The 18561-nt window shown below is 38.7% G+C and overlaps 1 protein-coding gene across 2 annotated transcripts in view; it reads left to right on the forward strand.

The window, feature by feature from the left end:
- The window catches only part of KAT6A (K(lysine) acetyltransferase 6A), a 52284-nt gene that overhangs the window by 28027 nt on the left and 5696 nt on the right, over nt 1-18561 (forward strand). For both annotated transcript variants that reach the window (XM_010562722.1, XM_010562723.1), the window contains exons 9-17: nt 1043-1161; nt 4321-4436; nt 6685-6826; nt 7267-7428; nt 8399-8492; nt 9833-10064; nt 11205-11415; nt 12438-13130; nt 13946-14261. In XM_010562722.1, the coding sequence (XP_010561024.1) occupies nt 1043-1161; nt 4321-4436; nt 6685-6826; nt 7267-7428; nt 8399-8492; nt 9833-10064; nt 11205-11415; nt 12438-13130; nt 13946-14261 (2085 nt within the window). The remainder of the gene's footprint in view (nt 1-1042; nt 1162-4320; nt 4437-6684; nt 6827-7266; nt 7429-8398; nt 8493-9832; nt 10065-11204; nt 11416-12437; nt 13131-13945; nt 14262-18561) is intronic.

Consider the following 18561-nt stretch of genomic DNA (forward strand, 5'->3'; position numbering starts at 1 on the left):
GTTGGAAAAAGGCAGTGATTCTAGAGACCTTTGCATCTTTATAGATGATGGCAAGGTGTGATGAGGTGTGATTACTGTGAGGTAAAATGCCCTTTGGTAACCAGGGGCTTGCAGATAGCCCTAGGAAATGTGCTACGTAATGTCACATTTGAAAGAAGTAACATAGGGAATGGTTAATGAAAATTAAGAACAGCAAGGTAGAAGTATGAAATGGGAAACAGATAATTAAAACTAGCCTGACAGACCCATGAGTTTCTGATCTATGGTATAGGCTTGTGTGCAAATGTTTCTTAATCTTCTCAGGCATAGAGGAGCCTGCTTCCTGCAGTTTGGCACCTTCTTGCTGGAGAGCATCCCTTCTTTTGAATGCAGTTCTGCTTTCTTTGTTTTCTTTTCTAGCTTAAGACATTAATCTGTGACTGGACCTTGCTTCAATCTCTGTATTCAGATCTTTACAGTCTTGTTGAATAGTTTCATAGCTTGAATTGTTCCTAAGCAAGCCATGGAAAATATTCCACAATAACATACAAGGTTTACAGCTTTAGAATAGTTAATGTGCATTAGCCTGGCTGGTGCTGGAAAAACAATAATGTATCTTAATGCTTTGGGGTTGAGGTGAAGTGTCTTGTGGGTTTTGTTTGCTTTTTTTTGTGGAAGGGGTGTTTCTTGGGTGATGAACATAAGTGTCCTGGTGTTGGTTGCACTAGATATGGCATTTAAATAGTTGTGATCCTTGTTTGTGAGAAACAGGCATAGTGGTATGCCATTTATCCAAAACTGTCTCATTGTTACAAATGCCTCTATGATAATATGAATGTCTTAAGTGGTGAGTTTTGGACCTGGTTAATATATGACAATACTTCTTACATGGTCACAAATCCAGAACTGGTTCTTCCGCTGTGGTCCTAAATCTGAATAGAAAATCCCATCAAAAAAACTTGGCATGGTGTCTGAATACAGCCAGATTATGTTTGTCACTGCACTAAAAAGCAAGTACTTCTTTGTAAATGTAGGTGAAGACAATTTTCTCTCTCATTTACAGACAATCAGGATGGCTGGGATGGAAAACAGGAAAATGAGGAGCGTTTTTTTGGGAGCCAGGATGTCTTAACTGAAAAAGACATGGAGTTGTTTAGAGATATTCAGGAACAAGCACTGCAGGTAAAGTTAAATTTTCAATGTCTGGCAGTAAGTACCAAATCTGTAAAAGAAATTTAAACAAACCCAAAAAACCCACCCCAACCCAACAGAAAACAACAAGAAGAAATATAGACTGCAGATGAGTCAGTCTGTCATATAAGCTAATGTGCTTGGTTTCTTCTGCTTGAGAGTGATGGGGAACTGACCTCAAGAGAACTGAGGGATAATATTAAAGTGAGCATAAGAGCATAAGAGGTTAAGGTGGGCATCTAAAAAGCCTTGAGGGCTGTGGCTTTAAATAGCTGGTAAAACATGTGAGCTGTTAAAACAGTAAAATATGGGACTCCTTGCTAGCAGCATGGGTTACACAGGGCCTCTGGCTAACTAAACCACTCTTTTTCTAGGTATTTTAACTCCTTATGGAACAAGACAGGGCATTGCTGTGTGTCTGTATGCACATGTATGTGCAGATATACCTGTGTGTAATGTGTGTGCATCTACCTGTACATTTCAATAACTTGAATGATCTTATGACTTAACTCCTTCTGAAGCCAAAGGTATCAATTGAATTTATGCAGTGACTTCCCTGAACAGTGCTTCACTAAGTATCACTGTCCTTTTAAACTTATCCAGGTATTTGACTTCTGTTTGTTTACCTATGATTCTGTCATAGCCTGGTTTAATTCCACTATACTAAATATAGTCTCTGTACCAAAAGAGTTAATGAACAATGAATTGTGATAAGACTGAACTACACTATGTGTGTGATAAAGTAGACTAAGATGAAGTGCAGTTAACTTTTATTGAGGTGCAAATACAACACTACTGTATAACACTGCTTATTTCAAGCTTTGTTACAGGATTGATTTTAACAAAACTCAGCGTGTGCATCCTTGAGCAAATCGCACATAAGACTACGGCTTGTGACCGTAATTATGTTTTAGAAAAATAACTGAAGATCTGAAATAAAATCAATGGAAATATACCCAGAATAGAGAAAATATTAATCTCCAAACATCTGCTTAGAAAAAGGAGCAAGTTTTGGAGACATTTCCCCCTTCCCTGTGTGGGGAAAATGTTTCTTGTGGATTAAATACTTTAAGGTGGCTAGTTGGTTGGTTTTGGTGAGGAAGGGGCTGACCAGAGTTGTGATGCAGCTGATACAGGGACCTTATGCATGTACACTGAGCTAACTGCCTCACCAAAGAAAATAGAAATAGAGTGATGTGTTAAAGGCTTTTGAGTGAGCTGAGGAAAAGATACTGCATATTAAACGTTCAAGAAGTCATTCAGAGCTATCTGCAGCTAGCATAGAGGCTGAAGCAGTAGTCTGCTATTGAAGGCTTTCTTCTAATGACTGTAATGTGTAAACAGGTGTATGGGAGCTGGGTCTTTGCATTTGTGTTGGGCGTTCATTTGGAAGAGGGGTTTGTTGCTGAAAAGAAGGCCCAGGTGCAGGACTCGTTGCAGGTGCATGTTACTCTGTTTTCCTTAAGACTTGTCAGATGCCTGTGATAATTGTGTTTGTTATTGACCTATTGTACTGGGTAATAATAGGGATTCCTTTGAAACTACAGTGCAGGAAGTGCTTAACTGGAGATTATCATAGGTATAAAGAGCTGCCTTCATAAACTGCTCTTTTGGTGGTTTGTTCTGCCAAGGAGTGAAATTCTTGTGTTGTGTGCAACCTTGTATCGGTTACCAAAAATGCAGAGCTTGTGCTTTCCTTTCCTCATGGAATCCTCACAAATCGCAAAAGCTTTTAGCACCCAAGATAGTGGTTATTTAATAGTATTGTCTTAATTCTTTTTCTTAAATACTAGGAAGTTTGTTCTTGCTAAATCTGGCTTTTGAGTTGAAGTAAGATAAATTGACTCTCTTTTCTAGTTTCTGTCCTAGTAGGTAGCCTAAGATGAAAGGAGAACCCTAAGGAATAAATCTGTAAACTGATGGGGAAAAAAAAAAAATAATTACGTGGTTGTAGATCTTATGCAAGTAGTAAGCTCTAAGACATTATTTGGCTGACTACTGAAATACTCTGTTCATCATCTGAGTAAGAATAGAAGGAAACATGAATCAGTTACTGATGGCTCTATTTGGAGCTCTTGGATTAAATATTTTCATAGGAGATTACTGTCCTTTTTCATCTAGATAGAGCTCCTTAAGATGTGTATGCATAGGACTAGATTCTGTGGTGACTTCTGCCTACAGCAGTCCCACTTAGGAAACTTAGAAAAATGTTAATTTTGAATGTTAGCCTTTCAAACCCTAAACCATTGTCCTGGGTATAGCCGTTTCATTCTGCTAGCGTAAATCTGCATATAGGTAATTCACTGGTACTCTTCACATTAGTTTCTGACCTCCTGCATGAAACATGGTCTCTATTTATTAATAGCTTTGCAGTCCAGGTGGTTCATATGATAATGCAAGACCAGTGGGAATATTTGGATTTTTAATTGTGAGTGACAGTCTGTTGAGAGAAAATCTTCATGAATTGACAAAACATTTGTTTTCTTTGAAAGCAGAACATTTAGTTCCCTTATTTTTAGTTCCCATAAAATATACAGTTACTATCAGAGAGACAAGGGTAATAAAGGTTGTATAAGTAATTTTAAAATACTATATTTTCTTTTTTTTTTTTCTTCTAATAAATAATTTGAGGTTTTTCTTTCAGTCTTCTGTACTCATGATGATAAGCAGCTAGCTGTACCCTGAATATTGTTTTGGTAGATACTATATTCCCAGTGGTACATATAGTCTCGGAGCTGGGAAGACACTGATGTGTTATGTTAGATACTTGAATATTCTAGGTCTTGACCTTAGGAGCAGTTTATGTGTCTGTTCTTCGCTATTGAAATAACAAGAAAGGAAATAGCAATGGGACTGAAAAAAGATTATATTAAATTTCGCATTTAAAACTACGACATACAACAGTGTGAAAGGCAGTGGAGGTACGTGGTATGACAGTACTTACTAATTCTTCCTTTTTATGAATCACATGCTTGCTTGAAGTGTGACTGGTACTGGTTTTTAGTGTCAGAAAGCAACATCTGCATCTTCCTATTTCTCTGTGAGTTCAAGTAGGATGGATTGTGTAGCTAAGAATGTTTAAATTTATTTCAGCTTAGAAGTGTTTCACTTTGTAAATTCACGAAATTTTTTTTTTTTCCCCTTGCATAGAAAGTAGGGGTGACTGGGCCTCCTGATCCACAAGTCCGATGCCCTTCTGTCATTGAATTTGGCAAGTATGAAATTCAGACCTGGTACTCCTCCCCATATCCACAGGAATACTCGAGGTATGACTGAACATTCTTCTCCTTTGTTCTGCTTCAGTGTTTATGGGAAAGCTGTACTCCAGCAGGCGTAGAAATCTTAAGAAGATTCTATCTGAATGTAGGACAGAAGCAAAGTACACATAATTGAGATACTTTTCATGGTAGTTAATAGATATCTTAAGGTCTTTTTAGGCTGAGTCAAAAAGTTGATAAGCTCTCTGCAACAACCTGCATATGCTGTGAGCACTCGAACTGCCACAGGAATATATGATTAGATGGATTCCCAAAGAACTGACATATTCCACGCTCTGAGGAGGGAGCAGCCTCAGCTAAATGACCTGGTACTGGGCTGTTATTAAGCATGTAAGTCATTAGAGTTTCTGACTCAGAGTACATTGGTTCTTTATGTGTGGTATCACAGAATGGTTTGGGTTGGAATGGACTTTTAAAGACTATCTAGTCCAACCCCCCTGCCATGGGCAGGGACATCTTTCACTAGACGAGGTTGCTCATAACCCCATCCAGCCTGACCTTGGAACGCTTCCAGTCATGGGGCATCTGCAATTTCTCTGGGCAAACTGTTCCCAGTGTCTGACCACCCTTATTGTAAAAAATGTCTTCCTTCTGTCCAATCTAAATCTACCCTCTTTCAGTTTAAAACCATTGCCCCTTGTCCCATCACTATAGGCCCTGGTAAAAAGTCTCTTGGTCTTTCTTTTGAGCCCCCTTTATATATTGAAAGGCTGTAATAAGGTCTCCCTGGAACCTTCTCTTCTCCAGGCTGAGCAACCCCAACTCTCTCAGCCTTTCCTCATAGAAGAAGTGTTTCAGCCCTTGGATCATTTTTGAGGCCATCCTCTGGACTCATTCTAACAGGTCTGTGTCTTGTACTGAGGACCCCAGAGCTGGACGCAGTACTCCAGGTGGGGTCTCACAAGAGTGGAGTAGAGGGGGAGAATCGCCTCCCTCAACCTACTGGCCACACTTCTCTGGATGCAGCCCAGGATATGATTGGCTGTCTGGGCTGCAAGCACACGTTGCTGGCTCATGTCCAGTTTTTTATCCACCAGTACGTCCAGGTCTTTCTCCACAGGGCTGCTCTCAATCCATTCATCCCTCAGTCTGTACTGATACTGGGGATTGCCCTGACCCAGGTGCAGGACCTTAGACTTTGCCTTCTTGAACTTCACGAGGTTCGCATGGGCCCACTCCTCCAGCCTGTCAAGGTCCCTCTGGATGCCATCCCTTCCCTCCAGCGAATCAACTGCAGCAGTCCTCATGATGAAAAAATAATAAATTTGTTTAGGGACTAGGATGTTAACTGTCTGTTAAGTGATTGTATTAGAAATGGCTGTATGCTATCTATGGGAGTTGAAAGAGAAAAATAAATAGAAATTTCACAGCAATTACTTTGATGTATTATTTTTATGCTGTATGTAGTTCAACACAGCTAAAGAAGAAATGTTTAATGTTACACATTTTGGCATCTGAGAGATTGTTCTGCTGTGATGCATGTATAGTTGTTTTGATGTTCTCTTGCTTAGGAACTTTGCAAACTCTCTAAACTGCAAACTCTCTGAACTTTAACTTGAATCAGAAACAGGAACAACTTCTAAGGGCCATAGCTAGAGAGAGAAAATTAAATAAAATTCTTTATTCTACCATTTAATAAGAACATGTTGTTTGTCATGAGGAATTATTCTAGCTGTACTAAAGGCATCGAAGGTAACTGAAAATAGTGTTCCTGCCAAAGCTAGAGTATGTAAATGGAGTTAAATCACAACAATATTGGGACACTTGCATTCAATTTGTTCATGTCAATATAGTGTGTAAAATGGTTTTAAAGCAAACAGATAGATGGTTCTGTGACCCATTGCTTAGGGGTACATACAGCTGTCTTGTTACACGGAGGGAAGGGAGAGAATAGGAACTATTTATCTGATCCATCCTAGTGTTACTAGTGCAAAACTGTGGGAGGTTTTTGTTATTTTTTTCTAGGATTTTAATCGATGCATGTATTTCTTCTGACATAACTTAGTAATGTAAAAGTAATTATGCAGGGCATTAAGTACATTTTTTTTTAATATGTATTCGTTCTAGAATAAGTGCCATGACTTTAAGTATGGTAAGGTGGTTTTGGCCTGATTAGCACATACAGAAGGTCAGTATATACTGAGTTTGTTTCTGAGCTCTTTTTCTGCACGAGTGAGGAAGTTTGTACAAAAGTCTGTATCGTCAGTCTTTGATCTTTCTTTATCTTTGCTTACAGGCTACCCAAGTTGTACCTTTGTGAATTCTGTCTAAAGTATATGAAAAGCAGAACTATTCTCCAACAGCATATGAAAAAATGTGGCTGGTTTCATCCTCCAGCCAATGAAATTTACAGAAAAAACAACATTTCAGTCTTTGAGGTAAGTTAGAAAACTAAGCCACTCACTTTTATCTATGAAGTAGGGTCTTCAGCACCCAATCATATGATAAATTTTCCATAGCCCTGAAGATCTTCATTCTTGAAGCATTCAGTTGCTAAGAGTGAAGAACTACAAGCAAGCAGTGGGAGCCAACCTCATGTATACATTATTCATCCATAAAACATGTGAGAAGGCTTGCTTTGTAAAAATGCTTTTTCATTTTAGGAGAATGAATTTTAAGTTTTCTCAAGCTAATGAATGTAATAGTGACTTGGCCATGGCCTTTATGCTGTGGAAGTTTTAAGTCCTTTGAGAGACTACCTGCGACAGAGAAGTCTTCCTCTCATGTTGGACATTTCAAAAATACAGGGATACCCAGATGAAGCATGTCCTTGCATGACAGCAAATGGAGTGACAAAACTTTTCCTCTTTTCTCTAAGGTTGATGGCAATGTCAGCACTATCTACTGCCAGAATTTGTGCTTGTTAGCCAAACTCTTCCTGGACCATAAGACTCTCTATTACGATGTGGAGCCATTTCTTTTCTATGTGCTGACACAGAATGATGTCAAGGGCTGTCACCTTGTTGGCTACTTTTCCAAGGCAAGTATTTGAGTACTTCAGACTTGGAACTGCATTTGATATGGTGAGAAATGCTGGTTCAGAGTCTTTAAATTGTTATTTGGGCCCTTGCATTTTATCTAATACATTATGCAATACAGGTATAGACTTCTGTTGCAACCACATTTTATTTATGTTACTTTTGGAGGCCACCAACTACACCAACTAATTAAAACCAACTTTCCTCATAATGTTGAATAGCATATATTCTCTAAGGAACTTGTACTACAGCTAGTAGCTAAAAAAAACCTCAGCTCTTCAAGTGATTTCCTACTCTTGGTGGTGATGGGTAGTACTGTTTGTGAGATAAATATTGTTACCAAGTAGTTCTATCTCATCTTTCCTTCTGTAAATACATGGTGTTCCAAACAAGTTTGGCAATTTTGCACCTCATTTCAAACCTTTTATTTTTTTGATGGAACAGGGCCAAGATTTCAGATAAGCATTTCTTAAGAATTACTAAATTAAGATTACTAAGTAATAGTTTACTTATTTTGAAATAGCTTTAATTGAAGCCTTTTCTTTCAGTCTTCAGGACAGCAGGTTTGAGATTGGATTTCAGTATGTTGTGATTATAACATTTAAAGATTCACTGGAATACTGCAATCTTTTTCAGTGAATTTAGCTGCCTTCAGATTTGTGCTTTGAACTTTATCTGCTATGCAGTCCATGTTCTTTATTGTATCTAAGCAAAAGATGGTAGTTATGTCAAGGTTTCATTCTTTTTTTTTTCTGACCTGAAAGGATGGTAATAGTTTTAATATTATATTCTCTCTTTTAAAGTCTTTCCTTGGCTCATGTACATTGTTCCTAAGAAACTTTGATTGTGGCTTTCTGTCTCAGTTTTTGCTATAGAAGTAATTAGGGACTTGTACCGAACAACTTCTACTATTTCTCACTGGTCTTGTTTTTGGTTTTGGTTTTTTTTAATATGCTGCTTTTTTTCCAACAGGAAAAACACTGCCAACAGAAGTACAATGTTTCCTGTATAATGATTCTTCCACAATACCAGCGTAAGGGCTATGGCAGGTTCCTAATTGACTTCAGTAAGGAACTTTTTTTTCACTTTTTTTTAGTCTTTGTCTTTTCATATTTTAAAGAAAGGCTTAACTGTTGAATAGGATATTTTTCAAATTAAAAAACATCTCGGGACAAAGGATTCTAAAGCTCACAAAATCATCTGAACTTCACAATTTACTCTTATTGTTGGAAGGCTTCAATTCTAAAGACAAATTGATCATTTTTCCCCTAATCCTCACATTTCCTGTGTAAGCAACTTAACAGTGGCAGCTATAGGCATGTGTCAGTGTAGTGTTTTTAGCAGACGCTTACCTTGTGCACATAGTTCTTTCTACAGAAAGCCAACCCTAAAACTGCACAGTCTGTTGAAACCTTCAGCATCTTGATTAAGTGAATGAGTGTCTTAAGCAGATGGTAGTCATAGTTATGTTTTAATTTAGCTTTGAGAGCAACAAAACCAGACATACTTAGGCTCTGAATACTCAAACAATTCTCAGACTCATACATGGATCTCAGCAAGTTCACAGGGCAACTTGCTACTGTAACTATATCTCTCATTATGCTGAGTGCAATCTAATATAGCCCTCCTTGTGGACATGCTAATTTTGGAGTTAATGTCCAGAGGAAAAAACCCTACTGGTATAATTATATTAGAATGATTTTGCTGGTAAATATCCTTGTGTAGATAAGTTGTTATTCTGGAAATATTGGTGAATCAAAGGAACTTAATGATGTATCTTGAGAAATCAAGAAATTTGGGCTATATTAGAGCAGCAGTGAGAAGACACATTTGTCAGCTGGTTCCCCCTCCCCACTTTGTCATACTGGGGAGGATATAACCTCTTGGTCTGTATTGAATGTGTGCAGTGTATCATAGTCTTAAATTAATTAAGTCTCTGCAGATAGAGCTCAGTACTCTCCAGTATGGCCCTGAAGTTTGACAGTAGAGAATTTTCAATAAAGTTGTTTGCTCTATTAGTCTTAAATGCCTAAAATATGTTTTCCCTCTGTCATCTTCAGAATTGCTATTGCAGTTGGAAGACACTCAGCAGATTGTGTACTTCAGGCATAGTATAGTTTCTAGGTAGGCGACTGCTGCCATCTCGTGGCATTGCCCATAGCCAATGTCTGATGGCAGTGTAGAAAAAAAATAGAAATCTCACACTCTTTATCATTGAGTAACAGGAGTTTAAACAACAGCAAAAAAAAAATCAGCCAGACCACTCAGTGTATCCTTCAAAATTATAATCAAAATCTTATAGGCAGCATTCAGCTACTTTCTGGAAAAATGCCTTTGTAGAAGTTGGGGTGGAAGCAGAAGCTATATATGCTAATTTTTTGACATTTTTTTCATGTATATCTTTAGGCTATTTGCTTTCAAAGCGTGAGGGTCAAGCAGGATCACCAGAGAAGCCTCTGTCAGACCTTGGGCGCCTCTCATATATGGCTTATTGGAAAAGTGTAATATTGGAGTGCCTTTATCATCAGCGTGACAAGCAATTAAGCATCAAGAAATTGAGTAAGCTGACTGGAATCTGCCCTCAAGATATCACTTCCACTCTACATCACCTACGAATGCTTGACTTCCGTAGTGATCAGTGAGTACAGGAGTCCTATTGTATTTCCAAAGAGCTTCAGATGTATTTAAATGAAATTTAATGGTGTTTGGAGACAAGTTACATCTAATAAGCTTGATTTTACTTAAGACTTCAATGTCCAAATACTGGCTGTAGAGATTTATGATGCTCACGTGCAATGCAAGAACTGTTCAGTGCCAAAGCTGGTTCAGATTTCCAGCTATGTAGCCCTGCATCTGTGGAACTTCTAAGTAATTTGCAGCTGTGAGAGAAAGCAAGCTGGTCTCTTGGCCATGTTCTCTTGGGGTCCCTCAGCATAATCAGTCTAACATACTCACAAAACAGAACAAAGAACAGCAACTTCCCTTCTCTAGAGGGAAATCTATTCCATTTTCCAGTCACTGAGCAGACAGTTGTTTCCCCCCTTTTCTCTTGGCCTCAAAGATGCCATTAACTGTGTGGATTAACATGGGATGCTTGAACAGTGGGATAGATCACTGGGAGAAATGAGGTATGTGGATATAGAATAGAGGTAGTCTGCTTGCCCAGCTGAGTGTACAAGTCAAGTGAAATACTGGGAATTATTCTTGATTTAGAACATAGCAGTTTTGGGAGTGGGGTTGTATTCTGTTGTGTTTCGTGTTAAACTTGGAACTTATTTGGAAAACTTGGAAGTTATTTGAGAACAGTTTTATGTCCTCGTTTCACAGTATACTTTAATCAGTGATATTATTCCCAGCCCCCCCGAATAAAATCCACTCTGGTAGTGGGACTGTAACTTTTTTAGCAGTCCTTTTTTTACCATTCAGTATCTTTCACCTCGTGTTGCCAGCTCCCCAGATGGCATATCTGTTGTCCATTTAACACATAATAAAAGTGATACTCTGTAGCTGAACATTACCCATGGAAGGACAATGGCTTCACCATTAACAAGTGGAAAGAATTTAGCAGCATTTTCTCAGTTTTGAGATGCTTTCTCTGGTAGTCTGACAGTACTGCAAATTGTACAATTTTAATGACTTTTCTGTCCTCTCTGAAGTTATTCATGGCAGCACTGATTGAGAGTACAGATTTTTCTGTAATATCTTATATCTGTTTCACATGACAACATGTACAGTATGTATGTAGCCTGTTGTTGATCAGAGTGTTATTACTGTTTAGATTTGTGATCATTCGTCGGGAGAAACTTATCCAGGAACATATGGCAAAGCTTAGAACTAACGTCCGACCTATAGATGTGGATGCAGAATGTCTGCGTTGGACACCTGTTATAGTTTCCAACTCAGTTGTCTCTGAAGATGAAGAAGAAGAGACAGAGGATGGGGAAAATGAAGAGCAACAACAGCAGAAAGAAAAGGATCCAGAGACCAGTGTAAGAGTGAATCTGTTACTTCTGTGTGGCATACAGTTTACACTCGGTGCTTTTGCAGGCAATGCTAACAAGATTTCAAATGCCAAGCTTGGGCGTTTGGCATAATCATAAAAAGCAATGCAGTCATGATTAGTTATGTATCTTTATAGTTTCAGATTAGAAACTAAGGAAAACATTGAGGCATAGCCTAGAGAAAGGTTAAAGGCTGTCTCTGAAAAGAATAAAAAGGCTCTTTCTGCCCTTAATGATTTTTGCAGCATGTTTTGGGGCAGGGGGTAGGGAGGTGCTGAAAAAACAACAATAACAAAAAAACCACAAACCAAACAAAAAACCTGCCTCCCACTCTCAAGCAACCTGATCTGTCATCAAATTATTGACATGGATTTGGGTTTGAAGGACCCAGTATTTCTGTAAGTGACAAATAGTATAAATGGAAATGAATCAACAAAAACTTATAACATTTGTCACCAAAGGCTTTTGCTGTGTACTTTTGCAAAACCACTAATAGCTTTAGAATTACTGCCCACAGAGCAGTGAAGGTTTCTGAAATCTAGGCTGCTGTCCTTGAAGGGTTGCACTCTCACATCAGGTGATGAGCACTGACTAGAATACTAAGAGGCAAATTAACGTGCTGTTACTGTATTTACATTAAACTAATTGTGCATTTTAATGCAAAAATGGCTTCAAGTTTGTGTCACTTTTTTCTTGAAAAATACACAAATACTGTGTTTGAAGGTAGCAAGATAATGTTTGCATTCCAGCAGGCCACTGGATGGCTGCTGCTGACTGAAGTCACTTGTTGGGAAGCTAATTGAGGTACATTATCACCTGGGAGGAAAGGAGTAGCAGTTAGCACTATTAGAACCTCAGAAAGGTCAATTCTTTTCTTCTCAGATTCCCAGAAGTCATTCTTGTTCAACTTTTCTGACTTCTTGCTCAAAAGCTTTTGTGGAATTGAATGCCGAATAGACATGCATGCTTAAATAGGAAGTGTAAAATCTATTTGTTTGTATTTAAATCAGATGGTAAAATCTGTGTCATGGGAGAAGAAGGAGCAAGAGCCTTACTCACCTACAGAGAGTGAAAAAAAGCCAGACATTGTTGCTCCAGCCAATTCTGCACGGCCAAACAAGCACATTTTTCCCCTGGATAGTCTTCCAGCAAACAGTCAGCCATCACGAAGAGGTCGATGGAACCGCAAGGGCAAAAAACTTCGGGAGCCGTTTTGTGAGAAGGAGCCAGTATTACCCATGGAGGACAAAACAGCAGTTCCCAGTGGGCGATGCAGTGAATGTGAGGAGAAATCAGCAGCCTCACGAGGCCGGTGCAGTGACTGTGAGGAGAAGTCAGCGGCCTTGCAAGGAAGATGTGATGAATGTGAGGAGAAGTCTCCAGCCCCAAGAGGCCGGTATGCTGAAGATGAGGAAAAATCTGCAGTTTCCCAGGGACAGTATGGCAAAGGTGAAAAATCTGCAATTCCCCGTCGGCGGTACAGTGAAGGTATGGAAAGGTGGAGAGGGCAGTTGAAAAAGAACACAGAGCCACTGAAGTGTAGATTCCCGGAGGACTGCGACAGATTACCCCGCCGCTACAGTGATAGTGACAGGGCACTTCTGAGGTGTTTCAGTGAGAGTAGTGAAGAGGAAGATGATGAGCCTGTGAGTCCTCGATCAAGCTCTCCACCTGTTCTCACCAAGCCAACATTAAAACGAAAGGTGTGTGCCTTATTTCTTGTTGTCTCTGACTATATCATGCAGTCTATTTTGTCAGTATGTTGGTGCTTTCTGAAGGATTGTGCAATTGGTAATACATGAGGTATGTATTAAGCATACAGGTAGCACCTGCTCAGTGTTCCAGAACTCTGTCTGGAGGGTGCTTTCTGCTACCTTTTTGTAGTGGTGGTTTTTATTGAATCAGAGGTAGGGGTTTTTTTAATTCTAACTTCTGCCTTGTACTTCTGATTTTTCCACCTTGGTTATTAAAGATTTACTCAATCATGCAAAATAGAAACAGATATGGCCCTACTTTTAAAAGAAGCTTGCAAAACACAAATGCTGTCTAAACAACTAAAATCACAGCATAAAGTCTTTGGAATGATTTACCACGGAGATGTGAATTCTGTTAACATGACCAAGAAAATCCTCTCTTCATGGGGTGCTGCACTGAAAAGTTCTCTTCTATATCATCTTTGTAGCTTATTCTAAACTATTCACATCTATATTGTAGTGTCTCTGAACTTTCAGCTGTTATGGATGGGCTGTTAGCTTCAGCTGTTTAAATGTTTTATACTATTACACAAACATCAATTTAGCAGTCTTCATGGAAGTTGGTCATCTTGCATTGTATTTGACATCTGTCTAACTGAAGGCAGGTTTCAGTCAGTATTTCTAGTGAAGTCTGTATTCCAGAAGGGAGCCCTTTAGTCCCACTGGGACTGTTGAACTCTGCTGTTCATGTTTTCTGTTTATCAGTGTTTTATTTCTACTGCATGTGATAAAATGTCTTCTATTCTCCCACCTTCCATTTTCAGAAACCAATTCTTCATCGGAAGAGGCGAGTCCGCAAGCGTAAGCACCACAACAGCAGCGTTGTCACTGAAACAATCTCGGAGACCACAGAAGTGCTGGATGAACCATTTGAGGACTCAGACTCTGAACGACCAATGCCCCGATTAGAGCCTACATTTGAGATTGAGGAGGAGGAAGAGGAGGAGGAGGATGAAGAAGAGGAGAATGAACTTTTGCCCAGTGGATACTTTCGGCACTTAGCCCCACCAGACACACTCAGGCATAGACCCTCTTCTAAGAGGAAGTCCAAAGATGAGGAGGAGTCTGATGACACTAATGGTATGTTTGGTGGTATGCTGTTGAAAGTTTGATACAGATAGTGTGTCAGTGAGTGTCAGAAATATACTAGCCCATGATGGAACAAGCTGCTTACCTTGTCTTGTAACTTCTAGCCAAAATGTAAGGTTAGGCATAACTTACCAGTCAAACCAGCCTCAAACATTCCCAAGTCTTATGAAAATGTGGTGCATGCTTTTAACTATCTTACTAGCAATGACCTGATCACAGGGTGTCCTTTTTGATTCAGCTTTCCTAGTGGAATTGGTATCTGTGATTGTGGAAAAACCTATGCAGCAGGGTCACTTACAGAAACAAAACAGAAATGAATCGGAGAGCCCTCAGTTTTCTGTAACAAAGTAATAAATTGTCTCTTTCGAGATCTAGTTCTTCATCACATTGCATGTCCTGCCTCTCAGCTTCTCATATGTCCTTAAAGTTCTCTGAACTTTCAGTTCATAAAATAAAATTGTTTGGTTGGAACTGATTACTTAGAGTGTACTGACAATTCAAAAAAACCCATCTGTCATTCAGATCCTTCATTAGTAATCTTCATTACGGCTGTTATATGTTCTGTTCTTTTGATGGTCTACACAGCGCAAGGCAGTCAGCCAAATAAAAACGAAAAACTGTGTGAAAGAGAAGTGTGGTGCCGTTATCCCACAATAAAAAATAGTTACTGGAACGAACTCATTAATTTATGGCTTTCAACTAGCCTGTGGTTAGCAGAGCAGAATTTTTCTTTAGAAGTTCTTAAATACTGAAAGCATCAATATGATTATAGCTATGTATACAATCCATTTAGCATCAGTTACCCTGAAATCCTTATAGCAGCATACAACTATGTAAATTTAGTGCAAACATGTGTTGATGCAGCATTAAGTTTGCTTAGTGGGAATATATGCACAGTCAGCTTATACCATTGTTTTATTAATTCTATTGTGATCAGATTCGTCATGAAATACATTTTTGTGGTACTCCAGCACCATTAATAAGACTATATAGTTGGGAGAAGATCTGTTAGATAACTGGTTTTCAGTCTTTTTCATTTGTGCTCTTCTGAATGTTTTCTGGTGGAGACGCAGATCCCCTTAGAGATTCCACACACATACGTTGCTTTATAAAATACATCAGTGATTTTTAACCATCTTTTACAAACTACATATAGTCCATAGAGTACCCAGGGATCAGAAGCGGTATTTGGAAAGCCACTGTTTTAACTCACACTTGTTATATACTACAACAATCAGTTTCTCACTCACCTACTTTATAAATACTTTACTTTCTTACTTGCCACTTGTAATTTAGTGCTTTCTGTTCCCTTGTGTCACTTCTGTTGCCTTTTTTTTTCCTGAACTTCTGCGAATTTGTCAGAACTTCTGAAGTAATAAAGTAGTAAGCACACTATTTTAGGGTATTGCTGCTCCTGACATCAAACGGTATCTGTTGGCTGCTTATGCCTTTAATGCAGGTGCCTTTGCATATACATAGTAAAACTGTAATGATCTTAAAGAAAATGCAATGTACTTTCAATTACCTAAACATGTTAGCCCACAGGGATAAGCAATCATCATAAATAGCTGGCCTTTTTTGATAAAAAATTAAGCTGGGTGGAGGGGGGCAGCACTGCCTTATGACAATTCAGAAATATGGTATTGCAGTCATTAATATTGGGTTCAGATTTAGACTGTTTTAATCATAACTGTGTTAGGAATGTTTATAGGAAGCTTAGATTTTTTGGAAGTTTTCCCATCACTACAGAAACCTACTTGTCATTTCTTTTTTTTTAAACTTTCTGACTAAGGGTGGGTTTGGTTAGATTTTTTCCCTGAGAACTTAATCTCTAGCTAAGGCAATGCATTGAAAGTGTTTTATGATTTCCCTGAAATGTAACATTGCAATCTCTTAAACTTGGTCTCTGATGAGAATTTGAACTGGTTCTGATTGCTGTCAGGGCTACAATGACAATGGGTAGTGTGGTGTGGTGATTTGAGGCCAGTATTTTTTATTAAGCGTTAGGCATTCTGGAAGACAGAGTGTGTTCTGTGGTATAGAAAACAAATAAAGCTTGTCTCTCTATATTCTACCAATTCTGTGCAACTTGATTAGTGTGGTATGGGGGAAGATAGAGCTCTGTAATAGGCTGGGCTGTATTATTTCGCTTTTCCTAGTTCTACCTGTAAGTTTTACTGTGAATGTGAATATTGTAAGGATCTTCTGTTCAAGCTTGCATGCATACTGACGATTAACTAAGTGCAACTGAATGAGCACATACATATGTTTCTCAGTATCCTAAAAAATGATGCACATGAAATCTTGAGGGGTCATCAAATCCATATTCTTTTGTGAAGACAGTGTCAAGTGCATGTGGTAAAGTCATAGAATCGCAGTCCCTTGAGGTTGGAAAGGACCTCTGGAGGTCATCTTGTACAGCGGCACTGCTTAAGCAAGGCCATTAAGAGCCAGTGGCTCAGGGTGTCTGGATCATGTCTAGACCATGTCTAGATGGCTTTTGAACATCTCTAAGGAGGGAGACTCCACAGCCTCTCTGGGCAGCCTGTTCCAGTGCTCAGTCACAGTAAAGAAGTGTTTCCTGACACTGTGTTTCAGTTTATGCCCATTACTTCTGGTCCTGGCACTGGGCACCACTGAAAAGAGCCTGGCTCCGTCTTCTTGACACCCTCCCTTAAGATATTTGTACACATTGATAAGATTCCCCCCGGGAGCCTTCTCTTCTCTGGTCCCAGCTCTCTGAGCCTTTCCTCATCAGAGAGATGCTCCAGTCTTTTAGGCATCTTAGTGGCTCTTTGCTGGGCTGTCTCCAGTAGCTCCATGTCTGTCTTGTGTTGGGGAGCCCAGACTGGACACCTTTAATATGATGTTATTATAAGGGGAGCCTGCCATCGTAAGATCATTTACTACTTTTTTTTTAATGTTCCTAAAAATATTAAATCCGTGAAAGTACAGATAAAAGCAGAGGGTCTTATACCTATGAGATGGTAAATCTAATCATCTATAGTAGGTAGGAAATGTGAAAGAAGGGGAAGAGAAATAGTGATTTTTTAAAATTTTTTTTTAAAGAGGTGGATTTTTTTTCTTTAAGGGCTTAAGTGTTCATGCTTTAACAAATACTATGAAAGTAGTATTTCCTTCTTCCTGCACAATAATATGCTGACTGGAAGATCCTTTCCTTCCTTTATTCACATTCCAAATACTTGTTTTATTGATGACTTCAAGGAGTTGTTCAGTTTTGAATTCAGTATTTGTTTTAAATTCATTTTTTTAATACCCAGAATTTTTTCAGAATGCTTCTCATCGGACCTATTTAGAGTAAATGCCTGTCAGCAAAGGGCAAGAATAAGTCAGCTGACCTATGATTAGGTTTTAAGAAGCGTTTGTGAACTACTGGGAGCACATTATTTAGTTTTACCTTTGTTGGACTTAATACAGCTCTTCTTGGGAAATTCATAGCGTGGAATCAATGACATTTTTTAAGATGGTAGAAAGGGCAGAAATGTGAATACATGTACTTTGAATATTGAGGGTAATTGATCTTATATCCATATAGTGGGATGACCAACCTAATTACAGGCCCATCAGTGTGACATCCTGTTTTAAACAGTAGGATGACTGGCTTATCATTCAGTAGAAAGTCCAGTTATTTGCTCAATACAAATGAACATCGGTATATGAAAAATGTATTTGATATATTTTTACAAGACTACAGCTTGGTTAATAAGGGTAATTGATGTTACCTACTGAGTGTTTTGAGAGGTATTGGACTTAATCAAAACCATTTGCTTAAGATGAAATGTTACAGAATCAAGCTAATACATATTAAATAAATCAAGCTGCAAACGAGTAATTAAGCAGCCTTTTTATTAGTGGGGTCAAGGCAGTTGGACTAGATGATCATTGTAGGTCCCGTCAAACAGAACTATTCCGTTCTAAGGGAGACTGGTCTGGGTTGTGTGTCTGTACTGCTATTTTATGGATAGATTAAAAAATAATGTAGCAGCTGACAGAAAAAGAGGGGATTTAGTAAATGAAGTGAAGGGCAATTCACTGAAAAAGTCTATGAGAGAGGATTTGAAGGTCATGTCCAGTAACTGGCATTATTTTCTAGCACAGAGCCAAAAAGATTCAGATGATCCTTAAATATATGAGCGGGGGAATCTCAAGTGGAGTAGACACATTCTGTCATCTCTTTATTTAGCTTTGGTGGAACTACTACAACAATCTTTACTCAGTTACTCACACTTGATAAGAGTATTGATAAACTGGAATAGTTCAAAGAACAGTC

This window comes from Haliaeetus leucocephalus, unplaced genomic scaffold (genome assembly GCF_000737465.1).
Source record: "Haliaeetus leucocephalus isolate CR32 unplaced genomic scaffold, Haliaeetus_leucocephalus-4.0 Scaffold162, whole genome shotgun sequence".
In the NCBI taxonomy this organism is placed as follows: Eukaryota; Metazoa; Chordata; class Aves; order Accipitriformes; family Accipitridae; genus Haliaeetus; species Haliaeetus leucocephalus.